Source organism: Rhinolophus ferrumequinum, chromosome 21 (genome assembly GCF_004115265.2).
Source record: "Rhinolophus ferrumequinum isolate MPI-CBG mRhiFer1 chromosome 21, mRhiFer1_v1.p, whole genome shotgun sequence".
Lineage (NCBI taxonomy): Eukaryota > Metazoa > Chordata > Mammalia > Chiroptera > Rhinolophidae > Rhinolophus > Rhinolophus ferrumequinum.
The window spans coordinates 23342353-23369308 of NC_046304.1; the positions used below are offsets into that span (position 1 = coordinate 23342353).

The 26956-nt window shown below is 45.5% G+C and overlaps 2 protein-coding genes across 2 annotated transcripts in view; one reads left to right on the plus strand and one right to left on the minus strand.

The window, feature by feature from the left end:
• Positions 1 to 8260, plus strand: part of TAF15 (TATA-box binding protein associated factor 15) — a 31746-nt gene extending 23486 nt beyond the window's left edge. The window contains exons 12-16 of the mRNA XM_033090819.1: positions 4915 to 5007; positions 5674 to 5755; positions 5874 to 5962; positions 6071 to 6635; positions 7922 to 8260. Coding sequence (XP_032946710.1) covers positions 4915 to 5007; positions 5674 to 5755; positions 5874 to 5962; positions 6071 to 6635; positions 7922 to 7961 — 869 coding nt within the window. The 3' untranslated portion in view covers positions 7962 to 8260. The remainder of the gene's footprint in view (positions 1 to 4914; positions 5008 to 5673; positions 5756 to 5873; positions 5963 to 6070; positions 6636 to 7921) is intronic.
• Positions 8261 to 14840: 6580 nt separating this feature from the next.
• HEATR9 (HEAT repeat containing 9) lies at positions 14841 to 26692 on the minus strand. Its single transcript, XM_033089456.1, has 15 exons — positions 26605 to 26692; positions 25314 to 25363; positions 23918 to 24099; positions 23540 to 23666; positions 23274 to 23330; positions 23029 to 23085; positions 22294 to 22351; positions 21814 to 21944; positions 18561 to 18743; positions 17844 to 17936; positions 17624 to 17743; positions 16488 to 16561; positions 15980 to 16031; positions 15449 to 15535; positions 14841 to 15221 (listed from the first exon to the last, which is right to left on the minus strand). The coding sequence occupies exons 1-15, from the start codon at positions 26690 to 26692 to the stop codon at positions 14841 to 14843; spliced, it is 1740 nt and encodes a 579-aa protein (XP_032945347.1).
• Positions 26693 to 26956: the final 264 nt, after the last annotated feature.

Sequence of the window (26956 nt, forward strand, 5' to 3'; positions counted from 1 at the left end):
TCACTTTTCTGCTTTTTATTTTTTTATAGTTTCTGTGAATTATAAAGCAATTTCTTTTGCTCATGATATGTTAAAAATTATGGTGCCATTTGCCCACAGGGCATATGAGCCTCTTAAACTTATCTCCATAGTTCAGAGCCTACTAGGTCTTTTTATAGCTTTTAAAATATTGATCCAGAGTAGTTTTCTATGTCAAAGTGCATGTCATACTGTCTGTCATCGTGGAAAGTTGCTAGCCACAATGATTAGGGCTCTGGTTAGACAGCCAGGACTCCTGGATTTATAACCATTTTATGAATCCTTGGGCACCTTTTCATTATATGTCAGTTCTCTTAGTTAATATAAAATTAAAAGATTAATTTCTGTCTCTAAAGCCCTGGGACAGCAGAATGGGTGTATATGTGTGCAGGTATGTAAGTAATCACATATGCACAGGTTTATTTTTATTTTATTTCATTTTTTAAAATTAGTTTCAGGTGTACAAAACAATGTAATAGACATTTCACCCCTTACAAAGTGATAACCCCCCTCCTCCAATCTATTGCCCCTCTGACATTGTATATATCTATTACAAATCCATTGGCTCTATTCCCTATGCTGTCCTCCATATCCCGTGACTATATATATATACTAAATTATAGTTGACATACAATATTATTCAGTTTCAGGTGTACAGTGCCAGTGGTCAGGCATCTACACCGTCAATGAAGTGGTCTCCCTAATAAGACAGTTGCCCATCTGACACCCTACAAAGTCTTTACAACATTATTGATTATGTTCCCCAAACTATCTTTCATATCCCTGTGGCAGTATTGTAGTTATCAATTTGTGCTTTCTAATCCCCTCCCCTTCTTTCTCTCCCCACTCCCCTCCCATCTAGCAACCATCAGTTTTTCCTCTATATCTGAGACTATTTCTGTTTACTTTGCTCATTTATTCAGTTCTTTAGATTGCACATATAAGTAAGATCATATGGTATTTGTCTTTCTCCAACTGACTTATTTCACTTAGCATAATGTTCTCTAGGTCCATCCATATCGTTGCAAATGGTAAGATTTCATTCTTTATAGCCAAGTAATACTCCATTGTATAAATGTACCACAATTTCTTAATCCAGTCGTCTACCGATGGGCGTTTTGGTTGTTTCCAAGTCTTGGCTATTGTGACTAGCGCTGCAATAAACATAGGGGTGCATATATTTTTTTGAATTAGTGTCTTGGATTTTTCTGGATAGATACCTAAGAGTGGAATTGCTGGGTCATAAGGTAGTTTTTGGAGATACCTCCATACTGATGTCCATAGTGGCTGCACCAATCTGCAACCCCACCAGCAGTGTACAAGGGTTCCCTTTCCTCCACAACCTCACCGGCACTTGCTGTTTGTTGATTTACTGATGTTAACCATTCTAACTGGAGTGAGGTGGTATCTCATTGTGGTTTTTATTTGCGTTTCTCTAATAATTAGTGAGGTTGATCATTTTTTCATGTTTGTTGGCCCATCTGTATGTCCTCTTTAGAGAAATGTCTCTTCATGTCCTCTGCCCATTTTTTAATTGCGTTGTTTTTTTGGTGTTGAGTTGAATTGAGCGTTTTATAAATTTTGGATATTAACCCCTTATCAGATGTATTATTGACAAATATCTTCTCCCATTCAGTAGGTTACCTTTTTGTTTTATTGATGGTTTCCTTTGCTGTGAAAAAACTTTTTAGTTTGATGTAATCCCATGTGTTTATTACTTCCCTTGCCTGAGGGGATATATCAGTAAAAATATTACTCAGGGTAATGTCTGCAAATTTACTCCCTATATTTTCTTCTAGGAGTTTTATGGTTTCAGATCTTACATTTAAGTCTTTAATCCATTTTTGAATTTGTTCTTGTATGTGGTGTAAGGAGGTGGCCCAGTTTCATCTTTTTGCTTTTGTCAGTCCAGTTTTCTCAGCACCATTTATTAAATAGACTGTCTTTACCCCAGTGTAAATTCTTGCTTCCATTGTCATAGATTAAATGACCATATCGGAATGGATTTATTTCTGGGCTCTCTATTCTATTCCATTGATCTATATGTATGTTTTTACGCCAGTACCATGCTGTTTTGATTACTATAGCCTTGTAGTATGATTTGATGTCGGGTAGCATGATACCTCCCATTTTCTTATTTCTCAAGATTGCCGTGGCTATGCTGGGTCTTTTATGGTTACATATAAATTTTAGGATTATATGTTCTATTTCTGAGAAAAATGTCTTTGGTAATTTGATAGGAATTGCGTTGAATCTATATATTGCCTTAGGTAGCATTGACATTGTAACTATATTAATTCTTCCTATTCATGAACGTTTATTTGTAAATGTTCCATTTATTTGTACCTTCTTTATTTCCATTTATTTGTACCTTCTTTGATTTCTCTCTTCAGTGTCTTACAGTTTTCTGAGTACAGGTCTTTTACTTCTTTGGTTAAATTTATTCTTAAGTATTTTATTTATTTATTAAAAAAAAGCTTTTATTTGGTGTGTTTTTCTAGGACCCATTAGTTCCAAGTCACATAGTTGTTTCAATCTAGTTGTGGAGGGTGCAGCTCACATTGGCTCATGTGGGGATCGAACTGGCAACCTTGTTGTTAAGAGCACTGTGCTCTAACCAGCTGAGCTAACTGGCTGCCCCAGTATTTTACTGTTTTTGAAGCAATTGCAAATCGGATTGTTTTCTTGATTTCTCCTTCTGATAGTTTATTATTGGTGTATACAAATGCAACTGATTTCTGAATATTAATTTTGTATACTGCTACTTTACTAAATTCATTTATCAGTTCTAATAGTTTTTGGTGGTGTCTTTGGGGTTCTCTGTGTGTAGTCTCATGTCATCTGCATATAATGACAGTTTTACTTCCTCTCCAATTTGGATGCCTTTTATTTCTTTTTCTTGTCTGATTGCTGTGGCTAGAACTTCCAGAACTATGTTGAATAAAAGTGGTGAAAGTGGGCAACCTTGTCTTGTTCCTGATCTTAAGGAGAAAGGTTTTAGCCTTTCCCCGTTGAGTATGATGTTAGCTGTGGGTTTATCACATATGGCCTTTTTTTATGTTGAGATGTGATCCCTCTATTCCCACTTTGCTAAGAGTTTTTAATCATAAGTGGCTGCTGGATTTTGTCAAATGCTTTTTCTGCATCTATTGATATGACCACATGATTTTTATTTTTCATTTTGTTAATGTGGTGTGTTAATTGATGTTGTGGATATTGAACCAACCTTGCATACCAGGAATGAATCCCACTTGATCGTGGTGTATGATCTTTTTAATGTATTGCTGAATCTGGTTTGCTAGTATTTTGTTGAGGATTTTGACATCTCTGTACATTAGGGATATTGGCCTGTAGTTTTTTTTTTTTGTAATGTTTTTGTCTGGTTTTGGGGTCAGAGTAATAGTGGCCTCGTAAAATGTTCTTGGGTGCCTTCCCTCCTTCTGGATTTTTTGGAATAGTTTGAGGAGAACAGGTGTTACTTCTTTTTTGAATGCTTTGTAAAATTCACCTGTGAAGCCATCTGGTCCAGGACTTTTGTTTGTTGGGGGCTTGTTGATTACTGATTCAATTTCTTGGGTAGTAATCGGTCTGTTCAGAGTTTCTGTTTCTTCTTGATTCAGTCTTGGAAGACTGTATGCTTCTAGAAATTTATCCATTTCTTGCAGATTGTCTGATTTGTTGGAATATAGTTGCTCATAGTATTTTCTTAAAATTTTCTGTATTTCTGTGGAATCTGTTGTCACTTCTTTCATTTCTGATTTTATTATTTTGGGTCCTCTTCTCTCTTTTTCTTGGTTAGTCTGGCTACGGGTTTGTCGCTTTTGTTTATCTTTTCGAAAAACCAGCTCTTGGTTTCATTGATCTTTTGTATTATTTTTTTTTGTGTGTGTCTATTTCTGCTCTAATCTTTATTATTTCCTTCCTTGTACTTTGTTTGGGCTTATTTTGCTGTTCTTTTTCCAATTCCCGTAGGTGTAAAGATAGACTGTTAATTTGAGATTTTTATTGTTTCTTTAGGTACCATGTTTCCCCAAAAATAAGACCTAGCCAGACAATCAGCTTTTATGCATCTTTTGGAGCAAAACTTAATATAAGACCATGCATTAGAGCTGATTGTCTGACTCGGTCTTATTTTCGGGGAAACACATTAGGCCTGCATTGCTATGAATTTCCCTCTTAGGACTGCTTTTGCTGCATCCCATAGATTTTGAATTGTTGTGTTTTCATTTTAGTTTGTCTCGAGGTATCCTTTGATTTCTTCCTTGATCTCATTGTTGATCCACTTGCTATTTAGTAACATGTTATTCAGCCTCCATGTATTTGTGTGCACACAATATTTTAAAGCTACTACTTGCATGTGGTAAAAAAAAATTCAAACAGTACCAAGAGTATATAATAAAAAATGAATTTTCTTTCCACCTTTGACCCCCAGTGATCTCATTTCCCCTACTGAGAGTTAGGCATAATAGACTGTGTATACACAAGCATTGTATAAATAGGTACGTATATAGGTACATACAGGTGCATATAGAGGTATATGTGTACGTGCATGTGCACACACACAGACACATACACACTCCCTTTAAAAAACAAATGGAAGCAGACTACACACATTCTGCACTTGGCTTTTTTCATGTAAAATTATTAGATGTAGGGTTTTTTTGCTTGGTAAGAAGTGACTGTCTCCCAGTAACTAATCTGCTTTATTCAGTAGATTGTGTGATGTTTTTTAGCACTGTTACCTGAACTCTTTGGGGACACTAGTGTATTTAAATTTCTGTGAGGACATGTCATTTATTCCTCTGAAATTAAAAATGTCCAAGACAGGTTAACATTTTTGTTGAGTAGTACAAATGTGGAGTAGGGTTTCTTCAAAACCATTTTCTTTTTTCTTAGGGAAAGAATTTCATGGCAACATTATTAAAGTGTCCTTTGCCACCAGAAGACCTGAATTTATGAGAGGAGGTGGAAGTGGAGGTGGGCGACGAGGTAAGGTACTTGTTGCTCACTGGCCTGGATATTGTACAAAGGGTTTGATTTTTGAGTCCATGTTCTGTCCCTGTTGTGTGACCTTTTACTACCTCTGTCTCTCCCTAGGTCTTTTTCTTTCTTTGTTAAATTGAGGGTGGGTATTAAATAGATTAGGTAAATAAGGTGTTATAATATCTAAGAGGATAGTGGGAGAAGTTTCTAGAAATCCCTTTGGAAAGCTGTATAGCAGATTGTTATTCACCTGGAAGTCAGAAGGCAATCATTTAAATGATACCTAATTAGGTACTTAATGTGACCAGTTTGTAAGTTCTCTGATACAGTTACTGCCAGCTTGTTCATTTCTATCGAGTCTTAATTCTTTAAATTTGGAATATGTCTTCTCACTTAAATTTTATCACTGAGATTCTCTAAGAGGGTATTATGGAAAAGTTTATTAGTGCATTATTTGCACTGTAATGTGTGTCTGGGGTCTTTTTCCACATTTCCTGCATGTGCTAAGTAAAGCCCCAAATTGAAGAATCACAAAAGCCTACCATAAGGTATTTGGGAGGGCTGCCCAGTTATTGGTGGGCACTTGCTCTTAGTTCTTTAATCTGGTGCTTTGTCTCTGCTTTGCTAATGTCTGATGCTGATTTTTCTCCCCTCCTCCCCTACATTCCCCAGGTCGTGGAGGATATAGAGGCCGTGGAGGCTTTCAGGGTAGAGGTGGAGACCCCAAAAGTGGGGACTGGGTTTGCCCTAATCCGTAAGTATCCCAGTTACTTTGTTGGGAGTAGGAGTTGGGATTGAGGTTGGAAGGCACAAGGGGGGTTCTGAATTCATTGGAAACTACTGGGGAGCATTTTATTTGCTTTCTTTCTCAGGTCATGTGGAAATATGAACTTTGCTCGAAGGAATTCCTGCAATCAGTGCAATGAGCCCAGGCCGGAAGACTCTCGTCCCTCAGGAGGAGGTAGGTCAGCCTTTTAATAGCATCTGTATGGTATTTATCTTCTGACTAGCATTAAAGAGGCTTTACATTATTCTGATGGCCTCACTGGTTTGCATTTCTACCTTGCAGATTTCCGGGGAAGAGGCTACGGTGGAGAGAGGGGCTACAGAGGTCGTGGGGGCAGAGGTGGAGACCGAGGCGGCTATGGAGGAGACAGAAGTGGGGGTGGCTACGGAGGAGACAGAAGTGGGGGTGGCTATGGTGGGGACAGAGGTGGCGGTTATGGTGGAGACAGAGGTGGCGGCTATGGTGGGGACCGAGGAGGCTATGGTGGGGATCGAGGAGGCTATGGTGGGGACCGAGGGGGCTATGGTGGGGACCGAGGGGGCTATGGTGGGGACCGAGAGGGTTATGGAGGGGACCGAGGAGGCTATGGAGGGGACCGAGGAGGCTATGGAGGGGACCGAGGAGGTTATGGAGGGGACCGAGGAGGCTATGGAGGAGACCGAGGAGGCTATGGAGGAGACCGAAGTGGAGGGGGCTATGGAGGAGACCGTGGTGGTGGTGGCGGCGGCTATGGTGGAGACCGAAGTGGAGGCTATGGCAGGGACAGGAGTGGAGGCTATGGTGGAGACAGGAGTGGTGGCGGCTATGGCGGAGATCGAGGCGGCTATGGAGGCAAAATGGGAGGAAGGTGAGTATTAGAATGTACTTTTTACCTCACTCTTCCTAGATTTTAGGGTCTGAGCCGTTTTTATCACGTTTTCTTATTGTCCAGTTTTTTGGACCTTGAATTCCCCATTGGCAATTCTGTCAATTAGGATGGAGATCCTTTTAGTTCCCTGCTGAGTAATTTCTAAAATTTATTTTGTTTTGGAAATTCTTATTCATAAATCAATATTTGTATGAGTGTGTGGATGTGTGTGTATTATTCTTTCCAATGGCTAAAGACAATTGAGATTGAGAGGTAATTTGAAACTGTAAATCAGGGGTTCTTAATCTTAAGTGGTGGGGAGAACACTCCTTTCCTAGGGTATGCTTTTTCAAGTCACATGTGCTGCCCGGCAGTTGTTTTCCTGGGGATTCTGGGAATCCCTTTTCCAGATGAAAATCCCTGACGGTACTGATGGAAGTGTGTTGTACACATGAGTGGTGTAGAGGCAGAAAAAGTTGAATAACCGGTGATATAAAATAACTTCATTTATCATTCTAAGCATTTGTATGCCAGGGGTAGGGCAGAATAGTGAGAATTGGTATGGCATGTGGTTAAAAGCACAGAGTTCAGAGACAGAGTGCCTGGGTTCAGATCTTGACTCTACCACTTACTAGCTGTGTGACCTTAGGCAAGTTACTTAACCCTTTGGAACATCAGGACTTATACAATGGAGCCAATGATATTAATACTCCCTTTGTGGAGTTGTATTAGATTATAACAGTTGCTGGCCCATGGTAAGCACTGTGTAATTGTTAGCTATTAGTAATTAACATCTATTGAACACTTCTTACCATGTGGCAAATCCTGTGAAAGTGTCTGTATGTTTTAGTTCTAGTTCTTCTGTCAGCCTTATGAAGTAGATGTACTTACTGTTTTATAGAGTTAGAAATTTGAGTAACTTTTCCAAGGTCACATAGTAAGTGGCAGATCCAGAGTTCCTACATGAAAGTGTTTACTTGCTTATTCCACTATGCCATTCTTCAGAGTGCGGGAATTGGCACAGTCTCTGACCTGAAATGCCACAGTGGTTTGGAGTCCTTATTGGAGAGTTAGTGATAGCAAATCTTCTAGGAACTTCACGGGTCTCAAGGCTGATAAATTAGACATTCATTAAGCACCTTCTAGTAGTAGAGCAATCAGGCATGGTGTCATCCTCACAGAAATTGTCAAGCTGATAGCAGTCACCAGTACCCTGAAGAAGTGTTTGATGCTTCCCTTTGGTAGAAAATTAGAATTTAGTCTGGCTCTTTCTTTTTCATTTCTAGAAACGACTACAGAAATGATCAGCGCAACCGACCGTACTGATGACTCTTTTGAATGTTCCTTTGTCTCTGACATGATCCATAGTGAAATTGCCAGAGTTTTGCCTGCTGCTTTCCTCGTGGCCTCTTCTTGGGTAGTGAAATTAAGTGACATTGGGAATTTTATTTGGGTGGGAGGGCTGGGACAGTTTTTCTTTCAGAAATGTCCGTTGAAATTTCCCCCTGTAGTTTCCAACTTTCTCCTTCCCAACCCTTGAAGCTAAGTGCGTTGTAAAATATTGCCAAAATGGAAAGTGTTTTGTAATACTGCAATAAAGGCTGCTTGTTTTGTGGACTTTTGTACATTAGTGCATTGTTCTGTCACACTCAGGGTTCAGTTTCAGCAGATTCTAACCCTAAAGAATTAGGAAATGAATTCTACTTCGTTAAATTAAAATGTTACTTTCAACAATATTTACTGAGCTTCTACCCTGTTTAGAACAGTAGTTTCTAAGAATGTCTGCATGTCAGAATCACTAGAAATGGTTGTCAAAATTATGGATTCCTAGGCCTCATCCCAGGTCTTTTGGATCAGAACTTGGTGGAGGGGTGTTGTGGTAGGACTGGGGATCTTTGTGTCAGGCTTACTGGGTGATATTGATACATTCAGTTTAGTTCCAGTTTACAATTGAGAACCATTTATTTAGGGCAGTGTTCTAGATGCTGGGAATATGGAGATCTAAAGGCTAGGTAGGACGAGTAAGGATTCTATAAGCTAGGGTTAAGGTGGCAGTGTACATGGTGTGTTATTTGGTGTTCATTAAAAAACTATTTCTCCTACCCTTACCAAGAGCCTAGGACAGGCACAGATGCTGTCCTAAGATATCTAGATGCTGGATGTGTTACCCATCAAGCAAACACAATATACAGTCTGATTAAGTGCTCCAATTAGAATAAATACAGGGTGCTTTGGAGGGCTGATTTAAAGGACATTAAATTCGGTTGTGGGATCAGGAAGGTTTGGTGAGTCTTGAGGGAAGAGTAGGAATTGGCCAAGTAAAGAGGCTGGGGTTAGGAAATGATGTTCTCAGCAGAAAACTAATGACATGAACAAATAAATGGGAGTTAAGAGAAGGTGAGGAACAGGCTCTGCTTGAGGAGAAGTGTATGTAATGCATTGTGATTGCAAGGAGGAGTTCAAGGATGGACATGCAAAAGATAAAACTGGAAAGGTAAACCAGCTCTGTGATAAGGTCCTTGCATTTCATTTTCCCCTGCCTCCACATAGGGAGTGATTAAAAGATTTTAAGCAGGGGAGTGGCCTGACCTGAGTGGCATCAACTGAAAGATGATTATGGCTGCCTTGTGAAGAGGCTGGACAGGAGACAGAATGGTACATCAGTGAGAGATGATACTGGTCTGAGCTCAGATAGTGAGTGGATGAGGAGGAGATAACTAAATAGATTTGAGAAATAATGAGGGAAGTTTGACAGGATTTGGCTGGATGTCAGAAATAGTGGGGAGGGAAGAGTCAGGTTTCTGGCCTGGGCAGTTGAGTAGATGTCTTGTTCACTGAAACAGGAAACACTGGGAAAGAACAAATATGGGAGCATATTATAGTCTTGTATTAATTTTTGCTCCAAAAGACACATTAGAGCTGATTGTTTGGCTAGGACTTATTTTTGGGGAAACAGGATATACATTAAGTAGGGCTGCGGTGTCCTGTAGGGCCCAGTGGCGGTTTCCCTGGTCTCCTGAGCTAGATGCTGCACATATGTCCCTTGTGTGGGTTGTGTGTGCCCTCCTTGCAGTTGAGCCTTGGTTGTTGTTTGTACAACAGTGGGAGGAATTGACCCTTGGGCTGACTGGTTGTGAGGATTGGCTGTGACTACAGTGGAGGAGCTGGTGTACAGAGGCTGACCCAATGTAGTAGGATTCGCTTTTAGCAGGGCTATGGTACCTGCCCATTCTGTCCTTTGCTCCGTGGAGGCAGTCGGGTGGTGCTCTGGCTCTGTTGGAAGCCAGGCACCAGAAGCAGGCCACCCGGGCCTCCCGGGAGAGGCCCCACTGCGGGCCAAGTCAGTTGCTGCTTTTACCCTGCCCGGGGCCACCTGGAATGAGCCACAAAGGGACCGCAGATGGCCACCACCTGTGCTGGGCTTGGAGATGCCTGGGAGAGGCTAAGCTGCAAACTGAGGCTGGCTGCAACCAGTGTCGGGCTTGGGGCTGCTTAGGAAGAGATACAAGGCATGCTAAGGTCAGCTGTTTCTTGTTTGGGGTTTGCGAACCTTTGAGATGAGAGATTTTAGGAATGTCCATAGCATGAGCCAAGACGGGCCGTTTGTATGGAAAAGCCACTGGAAGCGGCTTGGGTGGGCCTGCAAGTTGGGTGGGGCAGGGTTTCAGAGAATCACCAGGGTGGGGTGAATGGTGTTGGCTAGGTTGATGGAGACTCAGATATGGCTACTGCCTGAGTCTGCACACTGGGTAGGGGAAATGGCTCAACAAAGACAATGGCTTATGTCAGCACTTCTGTCTGGAAGAAAGCTGCCCCTCCAGCCCTCGCCCTGAAGCCAGGGACCTTTATGTCCCTGGCAGCTTTCCAGCTGCTGCTCCAGTGCTGGAACTGAGTAGGTGTCTCCGTCAGCGAATAAGTCCATGCATGCACAGGCTCTTTAAGAGGAACACCTGGGACTCTAGCCATCCTGTTTCTCAGCTACAATCTCCACTGGTTTTCACACCTCAGAAGGTTTGGAGACTTCCTTTCTTAGCACTGGAACCCCGGACTGGGGAGCCTGGTGTTGGGCTGGGACCCCTCACTTTTGAAGGGGGGGGGTCTCTACAGCCAAGATATCCCTCCCAATTTTTAACTGCCACACGTGGGTGTTGAACCAGCCTGTTCTGCCTCTCCCCCTCCTAACCAGTCTTGATGTGGTTTCTGTTTATCCTGTTGTAGTACTTCTGTTCAGCTAGACTTCAGGTAGTTCTCAATGATGGTTCTGTAGTTCAGTTGTAATTTTGATGTGGTGGTGAGAGGAGGCAAGCACAGCATTTAACTATTCTGCCTTCTTGACTGGAAATCTTGGTCATAATTCTTGATGGTACCAAGTATGCTTCTGCTTCAATATGTTTGTATATGCTTTGTCTACGATTCTCGTTCTTCAAATAGTCACATGGCTGACTCCTTTTCATTACAATGTTGGGTCAAATTTCACCCACCTTCTCTCCCGCCCTCCCTCCCTCCCAGACCTTCCTGGCCTTTCTATCTAAATACTACCTTTTCCTAGTCACTCTCACATCACATCTTATAATGTCCTCACAGTGCTTGTCACTATTTGAAATGATCTTTTTGTGGTTGTTAATTTCTCTCTCCATTAGAATATGAGCTACAGGAAAGTAGGGACCTTATCTATTATTGTTCACTGTTCTACCCCAGTGCTTAGAACAGTATCAGGCACAAAGTACCATATTTTGCTGTGTATAATGCACACCCACGTTTTTGGCCCAAACTTTCAGGGAAAAATATCTTTCACTTTTTTTTTTTTTTTTTGGTTAAAGATTTTATTGGGGAAGGGGAACAGGACTTTATTGGGGAACAGTGTGTACTTCCAGGCCTTTTTTCCAAGTCAAGTTGTTGTCCTTTCAGTCTTAGTTGTGGAGGGCGCAGCTCAGCTCCAGGTCCAGTTGCCATTGCTAGTTGCAGGGGGCACAACCCACCATCCCTGAGGGAGTCGAACCAGCAACCTTGTGGTTGAGAGGACACGCTCCAACCAACTGAGCCATCTGAGAGCTCAGCGGCAGCTCAGCTCAAGGTGCCGTGTTCAATCTTAGTTGCAGGGGGCGGAGCCCACCATCCCTTGTGGGACTCGAGGAGTTGAACCGGCAACCTCGTGGTTGAGAGCCCACTGGCCCATGTGGGAATCGAACCGGCAGCCTTTGGAGTTAGGAGCATGGAGCTCTAACCGCCTGAGCCACCGGGCCGGCCCATCATTTTAATTTTTTAATTCAAATTTTTATTTGTTTACATTTAGGTACTTGTTTTTTGTATTATAAAGGAATTTTAACATTTATTTTTTAACATCATAGTACAAGAAATTTTATGTAACAAATAATTACAGAACACAAGAACAGATACAAGGTACAAGAAATTTTATGTACCAGTAACAAATTTACGATATTTACACAGAGAAGGCCAAGAACTCTTTGCCATTGCAAGTTTGTCATAAGTTCAACAAAACCGATTATCATTTTCCAGGGTATTTTGCATATGGATATCGTTATTGATATCTAGAGTTATACTTTTAACTCATAAACATAAGTAAAAGAATTAAAAACATTTATGTAGATATGGAATTAGTACTACCATGTTTCCCTGAAAATAAGACCTTGTCAGACAATCAGCTCTAATGCATCTTCTGGAGCAAAAATTAATATAAGACCTGGTCTTATATTAAGAGGAATAGGCAGTTTGATTCCGGGTTGGCTCTGAGAATAGTGAGGATCGTGGTTGATGGATGGAGTCCAGGCAAGGTAGGAAGAAAAGTAAGAGGCGGCTAATAGGGAGAATGTGGGGAAGTCAAGAGCTTAGTGTGATTGATGAGATTCAAAGACTGGTAGTGGAGATAAAAAGAGCAGGATGGATAGAATGTTTAGATCAGAAAGTATATGTTCACGATTTTGGAGATGGAGCAGTTCCTGGGGGTGACGGGGTAGGTATGACCATGGAAGTGGGTAGCTACAAAGAATGGAAGCCTTTTAGTTGAGATCAAAGACTTGAGTGGGGTGTTGGAAGGAACACCATCAGGGTAACAGTAAGCCCAAGGTTTAGGGGTTTAGACAATGAATGAGAGACAATGGGGAAGCTGGTTGGAGAGCCAAGACCCTCAGAAAAACGATTTTTATATGAAGGTGAGGGACAGTGGTGACACTGGAAGGGGATGAAGGAGGATGAGCAACACGAGTTTTCAGGAAGAGGCCAGTTCAAGAGAGAGCCAAATTTCAGTTACAACAGAGATGGATGAGAATGTTTGAAGAAGAGGAGCGTATAGAGGACCTTCCTTCCTTTTTTCCCTTCCTCCCTTCCTCCTTTCTCTGTCTCTCTGTCTCTCTCTGTCTCTCTCTCCCTCTCTCCCGCTCTCCCGCTCTCCCACTCCCACTCCCACTCTCCCATCAGGGAGTATCCATCCAGAGATTCCATTAGAGAGGAGAGAGAAGAGGGGTGACTTACATTTTGGATGGTGTCCAAAGATCATTCCCAGCAGATCGTGATGGCTGAGAGGAGTGGGCGTTTCAGATCTCCAAGAGGAGCTGGCCACAGCTTGGATTAAGCATGTTTCTAAGAGTATTGGATCTAGGTGGCTGTAGTACTGGGCAGGCTCTGGTACACTGGTGGCGTACCAGATGGTGAGTGCTCTGTGCAGACCTTTATGCTCAGTGCTCTTAAATCTGGTGAGGATTGATGAAATCAGGATGGAGGTGCTGCCGAGCAAAGACTGGTATTGGCCAAGTAATAAGACATACCCTGGAGAGACGCAGAAATACGGAGGAAGAGGGGTTGGAGATCTGTGGGCAGGATTTTGCAGGAGTTGAGAGTCTGAATTATGTAGTTAATAAGGCCTTGTTTGCGCCCACAGGCTGTTAAGGCCCAGGGAAACAGGTTAAATTGCTTACTGGCCCTAAGGTGCAGAGTGGGCAAGAGAGGAAGATTGCTTTTCCTATCTTTGGTCTTTGTGCCTCACTGTTAGAGGCAGTGTGCTCATACTCCAGAATAGCGAAACTACTCTTTCGATTTTTCTTACAACTCTCGGTGAGTAAAACATGAATCTGGAAGTGGTAGGGAGATAAATCTGAGTGACACACCGTGCTGGATTCACAGTAACAGTTTGGAATACTCTAAAGCCTGGAATTTGGGGAAGTGGAAGGGAGCATCTGCTTAACCTTTCTTTGCTTGAGAAGAGCTTCATCTCCCATTAGATCACTTCAGTGAGATTGGGGCATAGTTGGGGGTGGCAGGACTTTTCAAATCTCTAGTTTTCACAGACGTACAGACAACACTGAAGAGAGGAAAAGAACAGTTCCCATCTGAGTGCTTACTGTGTAATGCCAGGCACCCTTATGCTTTGTATTTTTGTTTAGTCCTCATAGGACCTCTCTGAAACAGTACATGTTATTCTCTTCATTTTGTGGACGAGGAACAGTCAGAAAGGTTAAATAACTTACCAAGTCAGTGATGGACCCTAGCATTAGATTTCAGATTGCTGACTCCAAAGTCTGGGCTTTTTTTTTTCCTTGATGGAGGACATAGCTTGTTGCGATTGGTGTGGCAGGTGCTATTGGCAAAGGGAAACTGAAGCCTTCAGTAAACAGAAGGGAGAAACCAAGGCAGTTTGGGAGAATAAATAGGGTCTGTCAAAGGAATGGCCCTGAGGTAGGTGGAAACAAGGTGTAGGAGAAGAGACAGCAGAGAGGGTTGTTGGTGTTAGACTACAGCCTAATTATCTCCTGACCAATTATAGGGAGGTGGGGACGGAGGGGTGGGGGTGGGCAAGTCAGCGAGAAGAAATGGCCCCAATCAAGCTTTCCAGTATTTTGTCCTGTTTTCCCTTCAGCAGCTGCCCCTGGGCAGAGACTCAACTCTGTAGCTCTGTCTCTCCGTTCTGGACAGAGACAAGGGCTTGATTTCGGGAGGCAGGCTGGCCATCCAGACCAGCTCTGGTTCTGTCCCCGTCTCTCTTCCTCATGAAAAGGACATGTGACTGAGTGGAAGGAACACTTCACCAAGAGTGGGGAGACCTATGGCAGTGCAGCCTCTGATGAAGGGAACAGTAGTGATCGGCGGAGTGATACTCGTTTATTCGTGGAAGATTAAGCATAGGTTATTTCTACAGGGGAGCCTGAAGCATCCTTAGGGAGTGAGTGTGGGGGCCAGGCCCAAAGAACTGACCTACTTGGGGGTTTGGGCAAGGATCTGGAATGGTTTCCTGATCCCTGGTGCCCACGACCCTGTGGCCGGTGAGTTGTGTCCTAGTGGTTTAGAGAAACAGGATGGGAAGGCCTTGGTGAGGTAGCAGGCAGACCCTTTCTGGGCATTCAGCATTTTCTGTTGGTCCAAGGAGGCACTGGCCTTTGCAATAAGAAAGGGGTTCAGCTGTGCAAGTCGAAAATCTTGGATATTTAACTCTTCTGAGTTCTCAGGCTTGTTCTGGAATCTCGTAGGCTCTGCCTTCTTGGTCTTAGGTGCCTCATATACCAAGAGAGCCTTGTTTTTCAGCTTCTTTTGGATCCAGGGATCAATTGAAGCCAAAAGAAGGAGTGTTTCTTGTAGCTGCATTGAAAAAAAGGCCCTATGCTGGCTCAGGCTGGGAGGACAGTGGATACCCAAGGGAGGGGGGGCTCTGGCCACACGCCACTGTGGCCCCAAGGAATGGGGTCAAGGGACAGTATCCGAGGGCTCATTCTCCTCTCCTCCCTCCTGACAGAGCAAGTACGGTTGGATAGCAAAGGCTTGGAAGAGGGGTTGAGAAGAGGAAGAGGAGTGCAGTGATGACTTACAGTCTTCTTCACAGACTGGTTCTTTTCCTCGTCTAGCATGTCCAGGAGCAAATGGAACACTTGTGGACTGCGGATCCCCAGGGCGCCCTGGCAGAGGCAGGAGACTGCCTAAGGAGCCAGCCCCAGGAAGGTGCTCCCTCTGTGCTCTTGTCCCTTCTAGTGCCCCTGTGGTGGTGACCTTGTGGTCTGGAGAGAGGGGAGATACGCTTCCCAGCTGAGGTGTCCCTTTCCTGGTCTGTTGGGGTCACTGCTTTGGGTACCAGTATACATTATGCACCAGCAAGAGTCAGGAGACTTTTTGCAATGTCTGAGCAACGCCCCTCACACCCATCTCCTGTCCCTTATCCCACCCCACCTCCAATCTTGAAGAAAAGGTTACTTTGAACTCATGGTAGGGCTGGAATTGTAAAATAAGCAAGTGAGCAAACAGCCTCCCCAAACTTGACAGCCCTTTCTTCCCCTCAGGAACTCCGCCAGTTGCCTGCTGCCCCTGCCATCAGCACACTTGGTCAGAAGCAGAGTTGGCCTTACCAGGGAGACGACTGCTTGCTGGCGTGCAATGGCATTTGAGTTCATCAGTTGCCTGTGTAGAAGGGAGTGAGTGTGTCGTGGTCCAGTTAAGGGGCAGGGAGAGGAAGGCTGGTTATTTCTTACAGCCCAGAGCGAGTTGGGCGTAAGGCTGATGAGTGGTGCTAATGACATTCATTTCTGCCTCTTGTTTCTTGGGTTGGGAGAAGGGCTGGGAGGGGAAAGGCAGGTACTATAATTTGCTAAATGACAGATCTCACATCTATCCAGAACTTGACCTTTTACAAGTCTCTTTCATGTTCTCTTAATTGGAGCTTTATAGCGACCCTGAGCGGTAGGTGTTACCAGCCCCATTTTACAGGTGAAGAAAGCCCAGGGGTCAAAGAGTGACTTGGCCAGGGGCCTAGGCAAGTGAGAGCTGAGAGCTGGCATCAGGTTTTCAGCTCCCTGACCCCCTACCCCCTTCCCACAGGCTAGGATTGGCTCTGCAGCTCCTGGTCAAGCCACTCACTCCTCCACCAGGTTCATCATCGTAGGCTTCATCTTGAACTCTTCCACAGTTTCAGCCACAGCGTGCCTCACAGCCTAAAGAGGGATTAAGGATGGGTGACAGAGAAGGAATGCAGGGCTGTACCCTTATGTGCTTTACAAACCTTTATTGAATGTGTACTTTGTGCTACATATGGTTCTTGCCTTGAACTCGTGGTCTGGTAGGAGAAGCAGACAGGTGAATAGGCCATTACTCTACTGTTAAGTGTTACAACAGAACTAAGTGTTGGGTGCACGTTGGAGGGTCTCCTAACTCAGTCTGGCTACCAGGAAGATCTAGAGGTAAAGGCTCAGCCGAAACCTGAAGGGTGAGTGGGAGTGAACCAGGCAGAGGGCTGGGGGCGGGTGATTTTCCAGGAAGCAGGGGAGAACACATACAAAAACCTGGAGGCAAGAGAGAGCACAGAGTTTAGGGAACAGAAAAGAGTTCATTTTAGCTAGGTGACCAATTTGGGACTCTTCAGAGTGGGGCACTCTGGGACAACAGGTATACATCAGGACAGGGTCATCTAAGCATCTCTGGTGTGGCTCGGGGCGGGGAGTGGGGAGAGGTGAGTCGGCCTTGGCTGGTGAAGGGCAATGCCAGCCATCCTGAGGGCGTTGGGGAGCCACTGAAAAGTTTTGTGCAGACTCTGATGTACACGTTAGAAAAATCTTTAGAAGTTCTGTGGCTGCGTTTGTAGTAGCTATTATAAAGACAAAAGCAAGGGAACACAGCGGAAGGCAGATGCTGTTTGTGGTGATTTCGGAAAGCTTCCCATAGGAGGGGTTGTTTGGACTGGTCTCGAAGGAGCCATCGTAGTTTAATAGGCAGGGGGAGAGAGGAGTGACTTACCAGTGGGGGTGCCTAGCATGCGGCAGTGTTCCACCTGCGGACGAGGGAGGGGTGACTCGGGGGCATTTTAAGCTGAGAGAACTGCCTGCGCAAAGGCAAGGTGGCTTGAAAACGGGGGGTTGCATTAGGGAAATGGGGAGTGGGTTAGGGCGAATGTGATACTTTGGGGGGCAGTGTGGTGGGAGCCAAAGCAGGGGAGGTCTTCAGAGAAGACGACTGACAGCTTGGAGCTGCCTGGGCTTTGGAGCTTGGGTCTCACTTACGGGGAAGGGCTCGTTATAGATCTTCTCCCTGAGCAGGTCAAATAGGAGTCCCTCCAGCCCGTGTGCCTGGATCTGTTCCAGCCCGATGCTCTTGAGCATCTGGGTGGCCTCAAAGCGGTGCTGAGGTGGGGGTGGGGGAGGCGGCATGAAGGACAGCCTTCCTTCCTCCTCCTCCAGCCCTGCCCTAGTGCTGGAGAAGGAGGGGTGCTGGGCAGCTTACCTCCATGACGCTGGAACGGCACAGCTGGTCCAGGGTCGCCTTGATGACCGCAGCTGAGTGCACGCGCATCACCGTGACCAGCATCCTAAGTGCCTGTGGGGGGGGGGGGGCGGGCAGGGCAGGTGGGCTGTGCAGGGCCAAGAAGCATCGGGCTGGCTGCGCAGACGAGGGCTGAGACCAGAACTGGTGGGGCAGGTGGGGTCCTGTCCCTCGCCTCAACCTCTTGAGTGAGCACACGTTTATGTGTACGCATACAGAGGGTGCCAAAAAATGGACACGTTTGAAGAACGGAAAACTATTAAAATTGTAATACTCAACATATACCAATAACAGAAGATGGATACAAGTCACGTTTAACTTCTGCAATAAGAGGTGCTCAAAGTGGTTACCATCAGCGTCTAGACACTGCTGATGATGACGAACTACTGCTTGAGCAACACTGACCAAAGTGTCCACTACATTTTTTTGGCACCCCCAGTATATGCACACAGATAAATGAACACTTGTACAAATCAAATATACACAGACACGTGTACACTTAGTCCCTATGACCCCATATTCGTGCATATACATGTTCACAAACACACAGGACCCTGCAGTGCTCCCTGCGGAAGCTGCTTTTCTCTAGGATGAGCACAGAGTCCAGACCCCCTGGAAGTCAGCGCTGGCCTGTTTCCCCAGTGCTCCCCAGGGAGTGCAGCCTCCTGCCCCTCACACCTTCATCCGCTGGGTCATGGGCCCTTGGCACAGGCCCTGCAGCAAGAACTGCCGGGCTGTGTTGCTGCAGGGCCTCAGGAAACCCAAGCACAGCGCTGCTTCCATGGCTGTTGCCCTCAGTGACTTCTGGATCAGCAGCTGCAGCACAGGTACCAGCTTCTCTTCATCCCCGACTGGCGTCCTCTGAGGAAGACAGCAGGAAGACAGTATGTCTTCAGCCGGGCTTTGTTAAGACGGCAATTCATTGCTGCTTCCAGACCATTCTCCCTTCTCCCTAAAATGAGTCTCACGTCATTAGATTATTTTACCCACTTCCCCTTAGTTTTGCTACTTGCTCCTAGACCGTATCCTCTCATTTTTCTAGGCCTTCATCTTGTGGCTGGATCAATGGTACTCTCTTTAGTACTTCTACTGTCTTAATTACTGGCGTTAAAAAAAAAATACAAGTACATGTCATTGACCCAGCTCCTCTCCTCCAATAACCTTGTCTTCCATTCTTAGCCACTCATTCCCAGAGAGACTTCATCATTCCCCATTACTACCACTTCTCCATGATCTCTATTTCATGGATCCCACTCTCTGACCATCACCTCCTGTCTTTCCAGCTCACCTCCCAATATCAACCATTGTTGGACTCCACAAGGACTGACAACCATCGAGCACTTTCCACTGCTCCTCACTTTCCCTCTTTACCCAGCTTGAATTCCATGGTCCTGCTGTAATAGCTTCCCTGCCTCCTTCAATTCCTTTACCCGCTTCTTGCTTCATTGTATTCAACTCTCCACTTACTCTGTGCCTGGAGAAAAACACAGCCATGATGACTAACCTTGCTTTAAATGTATGAACACAAACCTCACGTAGACCCTTAATGCTGCCTGCTAAGCATACTGTTTTTATCTGGGCAACTCTCTTTTCCCACCTTCCGATTCACACCCTTTCCTCTGGTACCACTAACACTTCTTCCTCCATTCTCACTCTCAGCTGATGACCTCGCTTCCTACTTTACTGAGCAGATAAAAACAACTAGAAAAGTAGTTCCACAGACACCTATCCAGCTTTCTATCCAGCTTTCAACACTTGCACTCATGTTCTTCCTTTCCACTTGTTATTACGGAGTGGGACCATCTATCTAACGTCAGTCTTTCCACTTGTGTGTTAGATGTCATCCCTTCTCACCTACTCAAGAACACGGCTGCACAACTCTTCCCATTCCTTTCAAAATTATCGTTTTTCTGACTACTGGATCATTACCCCATAGCATAGAAACACGCTGTTTTTCTTTTTTTCTAGAGTCTCCCCACCGCGCCAACTACAACTTTCCAGCCAACTTGGAAAGTTGTGTCTTCTTGCCATATCTAATTTCTTTCCTCCCATTTTCTCGTAAATCCACTCCAGTCAGGCCTCACACTGTACCAAGATAGTTCTTGTTAAGAAAATCAATGATTTCCACATTGTTGAATCCATGTATCAATTCTCAGTCCTTATTTTATACAGTTGATTTGTCTCCTTCCCTTGATAAAAGTTCTTTGCTTGATTTTCAGAATACTACACTCTTCGTTGTCTTCCTACTTACTGGTCACTTCTCGATACTTACTGATTCTTCCTCTTCTTCCTGACTGCTTAACATTGGGGTGTCCCATGGCTTGATTCCTGGTTCTTTGCTTAGTGATCTCCTCTGGTTGAATGACATTAAATGCTATCTACATGCTGACAACTCATAATTTTTTTTTTCTCTAGTTCAAACTTCTTTTTTAAACTCCAAATTGTATATCCAACTGTTTACTTGCTGTCTCCCTTGGAGGTCCAAGAGACATCTCAAACATAACTTGTCCAGAACTGGGCTTCGGATATTACCTCCACACCTGTTCACCTGTAGCTTTCTCCATCTTACTCGATAACTCCATCCTTTAATTGCTAGACCAGAAACCTTGGCTTCATCCTTGTTCCTCATTTTTATAGCTCACATTCAACCTGTCAGCATTACTTTTAAAATATATCCAGAATTTAATAACTTCTTACCAACTCCACTGCAACCCCCACGGGCCAGGCTGCCACTGTATCTCCCCAGGATTGCTTCAGTATTCCCTGATTGGTCTCTGCTTCCACTTTTATCCACCCCTCACTCCCAACTGCCTCCCATCTTTTCTCAATATAGCAGTCAGCGGGAACCTTTTGAAATACAAGCTTCATCATGTTACTGCCTTGTTTAAAAACCTCTAATGGCTCCCTATTCCACTCAGAGTAAAAGTTCAAGTACTTACAGTTGCCCACAAGGCCATGTGTGATCCAGCTTCCCGCTTCCTTCTTTGACCTAACTTCATTCCCTGCTGCTTTCTCTGTCCCCACTCCACTCCGGCCACACTGACCTTGCTGTTGCTTGACATGCCAAGCATGCTCCTGCCTTAGGGCATTTGCACTGATTGGTCCTCGTGCTGCAGTGCCTTCTCTCATCTGTCTGCAAGGCCAACCCCCTCCCCTTCATGTCTTTGCTCAAAGGACAACTTCTAAATGAGGTCGTCCCTCTCTTCCATGTTTAAAATGGCAACCCATCCCCATCCCCATTTGGCATTCCTGATCACACTCACCCATCTACATCATTTTTCTATTGTTACCTCTAACATACTATATAAGTTGATTGGTTTTTACGTGTCTCCCCCCACTAGAATGTAAGCTAGCAGGGAGTTAGTAACTTGTTTGCCTGTTTGGTTCACTGATGTTTGCCAAGGGGCCTAGGAAAGTGCCTGGCACATGATAGCTGTTTAATTCCTATTTGTTGGGTAAATGGATGAATGAAGAATTCTGTTTCATTTGGAGCAGTGGTAGGGTCAGAGTAAGAGGAACCCAAAAGGCAAAAATCTTGAGTCGTTAGTGTCAGCAGACTCTCTTGGTCCCTGTCCCCTCTTGACAGAGGTTTTCCTTTAATAGGTTATTTTAGGGATGAAAATGATGATGGGTATCCTTAAAGAGCACAGGCATTGAACTATGTATTTTACATACATTATTTCATTTAATCTCCACAGTGCTGTAAGATAATTATGATCTCTGTTTTAGAGATGGACAAACTGTGGCTCTGAGAGCTGGCTTTTCAGAGGTTGTATGATTAGTAAGTGGCTACGCCAGTTCAGGGAACTCCACAGGAAAATGTTTTTCCCATCCAAGCTCGGAGCTTGGCTACTTTGCACCTGAACTTGCCCCAGCCGGCACCATCAGTTACCGCGCCCTGCCTTGCCCCGATTACTGATCTCCCAATCACCTTGTCTTTGGGGACAGCAGCCCAGGAGTTCAGAGCCACTCGGAGCCCCATCAGAGTATCCATCCTCTGCTTCTCATTTTGTCCCGTCAACTGCTTGATGACAGACTGGATCACGTGCTTATTCAGGCAACCTGGACAGGGAGGCTCCCCAAGTCAGGGCAGAGCTTCAGGGGCTGCTCCCTTCGGCCAGGATCCATTCGAGTCCACTGCCCTCAAGATAGAAATTCCAAGTACTAGGTCCCTAGGTGTTGACTGTCCTCCCAGGATACCAGCGCAGCTGGCTGAGCACGACTGCAATTCCAGGAGTCCCCTCTTCCTCCCTCCCTCAGTCTCTCTCTTCACTTCACCTTCCTCTCTCTGCCAAATGCTAAGTTGGAGTAGGTGTTCTCTCCACTCCCTCTGTCCTTGCCCCAAGGGGAAAGTATACTGCCTCCTGTCTCACCTCCCCTAATTCCCTACCCACAGAGCGGTTCTCCTCACCCAGGATGGCCAAGGTGCGGCAGGCCTCAGACTTCACTTTCTCTGGACCAGTTTGGGCCTGATTTAAGAGACAGGTGGTGAAGTATGCCATCAGGTGATGGAATGTCAGAGCTTTAAGAATCTCAGCTTAACTTTTCATTTTACAAATGAGGAAACTGAGGCCCAGAGAGTGACCCATCTCTGCTCAGACACAGCGTACAGCCAGGACGGTGCAATGGAAGGACACAACTTGGAGGTAAGACTTTTGTTCACATACCTATGTGGTATCTAGTAGCCACATGGCCTCGGGCAAGTCACTTGGCCACTCAGAGCTTCCATTTTCTCATTAGAAAAATGCAGGTACCACTACCTATTCGTAGTATTGCAAGATTTTTAATGTGATTACGGAGAAGGATGTGTGCTCTCCGTTATAAATTGGCACATAAACATGTGTCAATGATTGAGTTGAGGTAGAGAATGAACTCAGTCCCAGGTCTCTCTGGCTTTTCAGTTGGGTGTCTTTGCTGTTAGACAGAGGGGATCTTCAGATTCCCCTGCCGCATCCTTTTAGATCAAGCTGCCCTTCTAAGAAGCCAAGGGCATGATGGCAGCATGCTGAACACTGGCGGCTCTGTCCGCCGGACCTGACGCACCGTCCTTGCACCCCGGTCAGCCTTGTCTGTGCCCGTGCCCATGCTCTGGCCACCTCAGACCGTATTCCCTCCTCTCTTAAACTCCATGCAGCCGCAGACTCACCACCTGCAACAGTGCCTCAATGACGAACTTGTCACCGATGCCCAGGCACCCGAGGGCCTGCAGGAACAGATAGAGGAAGGGGAAGAGGCCTTGGACACGACGTCAGGAGTTAGCATCCTCTGGACACAGCTGGAGTGTGCTCTTGGAACACCACCCCACCCCCACCCTCCCCCCCCAAGCATCTTTCTACTCTCCAGCTCAGACAACGACCTGCAGCCGTGCTCCTCCTCCCTGCCACTTCTCACCTGTGCTGCATAGAACTGCTCATCTTCTCTGGGAGAGTTCAGGCTGTTTGTGAGTTCCTGTCCATCCAAGGGAGCCCGTGAAAAGGAAGAAAGAGAGAAGCGTAGCTGTAAAACTTCAAACTGAAAGGAGCTCTTCCAGTCCAATCCCTTTTCCTTCCCTCCATTTCACAGGCTAGGATTGAGGGCTGAAGGATGGTGAGAGCCCAAAGTAAGGGCACCCACGGGAAGGGACTCTCCCTATCCTCCCTCCCTCCATGGTCCCTGACCTTTAATCTGAGCCACTTCGGGGGGTCCCCAATAGGGTGTAAAGGCTTGGATGTTGCCTGAGATTTTATAGTCAACTTGATCTTGGGGAGGTGAACCTTTTGGATGGGGGTATCCTCTTTGAGGTGCCTGTGTGAGAAATTGCACAGGCAGCCTTGGTCCCCGTGTTCCCTCTCCCTCTTTACTTCATAAATTCTTCTCTGCCCTTGGTCCTCAATCCAGCTCAGAGATGGGACCAGAGGAAGACAGATGAGCCTCCTCCTACTTGAGGGTCCTCTCTGGCATTTGTGGGCTGACTTGCTGTACTTCCTGCCCCACACCCCTTCCTCCTCTTTCCTCTCCCCTAGAAGGTCTGGAGAATAGGGAGGGGCAGAGCACACCTAGGGTGATCTCTCATTCTCTGCAGCATCTTCTGGGCCTCCCATTCCTGTCGCTGATCATACAGTGTGTGCCTGTGTGTGTAGAGCTCAGGCTTCTTGAAATAGCAGTAAGGTATTGCATTGGGCTTGCTTGGATGCTGCCTCCAGCACTCTGGACTTGGGGGAAACTCTTCCTTTGGTATCTGGTGGGGTGTGAGTGGCAGAGCAGTCATAAGGGTATTACTCAGATAGGAAAAGAGCCAGGGCGAGAGGGGACCAGGTGAGAGAGGTCTTTCAGCCTCTTATCTGAGCTGGTGTCACAGCGACCTCCCAACCCACTGTGTGGCTTGGGCAGGTTACTTCACCTCACCAAGATCTCAGGCTTCTCATCTGCAAAGTGAGCTAATAATCCTTGTTCTGTACCCCTCCCAAGGTTGTTGTGAAAAACCAGTGAGATACAGATTGTGAAGCCATTGTTGGTCTGTAAGTCAATCTGAGGACACAATTTGGTTAGTTGAGGATCTCGAAGCACTTTGAAAAGGTCACTGGGCAAGGAGATGAAAAGGCAAAGGATGAGTGAGATGTGAAGTAAAGGCGGGGTGAAAGGCTACTGCTCATTCATTCAGGTATTCAGGAGCGATTTACTGAGTATCTACTGTGTGCCAACCACTGTGCTAGCTGTTGGGGATGCGGTTATCATCCCTGCCCTCAAACAACTTTACAGTCGGAAAAACAGGATTTCTTCAAATAATGTCTCTCGTAAACATTTGTGAACCTGCAGTTCTGATTGTAGCGGAGGGCTTTGAATGGTCAGGGGCTTACTCGGAAGATTTGCTTAGGATCCATTCCTGTCTTTACAACAGGTCTCTGAGTAAGAAGCGTCAGCCAGTGGGTCCCCATGTGGTGATGGAGAAGGTCATAATAAGTTCTCAAGTGATTGTCATCGATTTTAGAAAATGGAGTGTTAGCTCACAATGAGTAGAGTTGTCAGATTTAGTAAACACCAAGCAAATAAAAAACAGGATGTTCTGTTAAATTTGGATTTCAGGTAATGGATGCAATATTTGGGACATATTTATACAAACATTCATTGTTTATCTGAATTTTAAATTGAATTTTATCTGACAACTATGAGGATCCCTATGTTAATTAATAAAAATGACTCATTATTAAGCACTGCCTGCAAAGCCCAGGCTTTGTGGTGTTATCTCATAGCAACTGTACAAAGCAAGTTGGGCAGAGGAAGCTCCTGAGGCTCAGGAAGGGAAGTGACTTGTTCAAGGTCACATAGAGTTAGTGGCAGCCCCAGGGTGAGTGTCAGAGCCAGTTCTGTGAACTGGCCCTAATGGGAAGGGGCAGTCTACTGCCCCTCCTACTTTAGCAAAGCTCCCAGGGTGGCAAAAGGTAGGGGTCTTACTTGGTGGCAGGACAAGGACAGATAAACAGGAGCCGAGGCTTTTCTGAGTTCTGTGGTACAAATGAGACAGCAGTTACAAAGGTGGGTTAAAGAATCATCCATTCAGGCATTCATTTATTCAGCAGGTAGTGACCACTCGTACCAGGCACCAGGGAGGTAAATAAGGCATAATTTCTATCCTGAAGGGGCTCATCGTTTTCTGGGACCGTGCTGCTCAAAACGGGGTCTGCAGAACAGCAGGATTGCATAGCCTGGGAGCTCCTTAGAAATGCAGAATCTCAGGCTCCCCCCCAGTCCACCCCAGGCCGACTGAGTCAGGAACTGCATTTTAACAAGATTTCTGTGCACTCTGAAGTTTGAGGAACACCGGTCTAGCAGAGTGGTTCCCAGCGTTGGCTGCGTGTTAGGATTTGGGGAGGGCACTTTTACTATGCCTCAGCCCTACGTAAGACTAATAGAGTCAGGGGCGTAGGTATTTTAGAAAGCTCCCCAGAGGACTCTAATGTGCAGCGAATAATGAAAATTCTAACGTGCATCAGTCTTGTTTAGTGGGTCTCTAATTTGAACGTGTGTGAAACACCAGAAGAGCTTATTAAACCAAGTACACAGTAACAGATGGCTACTAGACTTGGTGTGGGGATCACATTGTCAGATATATAAATGTTGTGTCACTGTGATGTACAGCTGAAACTAATACAAAATTGTACACCTGCTTAAATGAAAAAACAACACAACCGCACAGATTTCTGGGACTCACCCGCAGAGGATTGATTCAGTAGATGGGGGTTGGGGGTGGTCTGAGAACTTGCATTTCTAACAAGGTACTGCTTGAGAGCCACTGGACTAGTGGGTGAGACAGAACTGTTTTGTTACTGATTAACAAAGGGAAAGCAATGTGAAAACAGATAAAGAGGCACAGGTGGTATAGGTGAGGGGCACCTCACCTGGCTGGGCGGATACGGCAAGGTTTTCCTGAGCCTCCAGTCCAAGTAGGGGGTTAGCCAGATAAATAAGGGAGGAAAGAGCAGTAGGCTCAAGAACAACATATGCAGAGCCGTGGCAGTGAGAATTGAGTAGAGAGCAGGGAAACACAGATGCCTCACCTTAGAGGGCCCTATCCTGAGACTTACCTTGAGGGCTGTAGGGAGCCATTGAAGTGTCCATGGGCCTGCCCTGACCCTTCCCATGGATGTGCTGAATTCCCCCAGGCCCCTGCCTGGAAGTAGGACTCAGGGAGCTTTCCTTTTCTGGCCCTGGCCCCTGATTCTGTTCCTGTCCATTCCAACCTCACCTTTGTTCCTTCCTGGATATTCCAGCCATGGGTACTTTAACATTGACCTGGAGATGTCAGAGATATCGACTGAAGGTTTGTAGTCCATCCTCTTCTTCTCCTGGCGGGGCCAGAGGGATCTTGGGTGGGGTGAGGGTGGAGGTGAGATATGCGGCCTTTGGGGGAACCTGTCTTCCCTGACACAGGAGGGTGAGGAGCCTGGGCTTTTGGAGATAGAAGCTTCCAAGTGCTGAGCAACCAGATCTCCTAGGTAAATAGAACCCTCTAGTTCTGTTCCTGAGCCCCAGCCCTGGCATTGACCGGCCTGTGGATTTAGCTAGTCATTTTACCTCCGGGAACTTCAGTTTCCTCA

Bases quoted from the DNA above. Each gene is read 5' to 3' on its own strand.
- HEATR9 (XM_033089456.1), bottom strand. From the start codon at position 26,692: ATGGACTACAAACCTTCAGTCGATATCTCTGACATCTCCAGGTCAATG. The intron at 25,364-26,604 runs GTGAGGTTGGAA...TTTGTACCACAG, and splicing joins ATATCCAGGAAGGAACAAAG to AACTCAGAAAAGCCTCGGCT. The intron at 21,945-22,293 runs GTGAGGAGAACC...CTCCCTGTCCAG, and splicing joins CCGCACCTTGGCCATCCTGG to GTTGCCTGAATAAGCACGTG.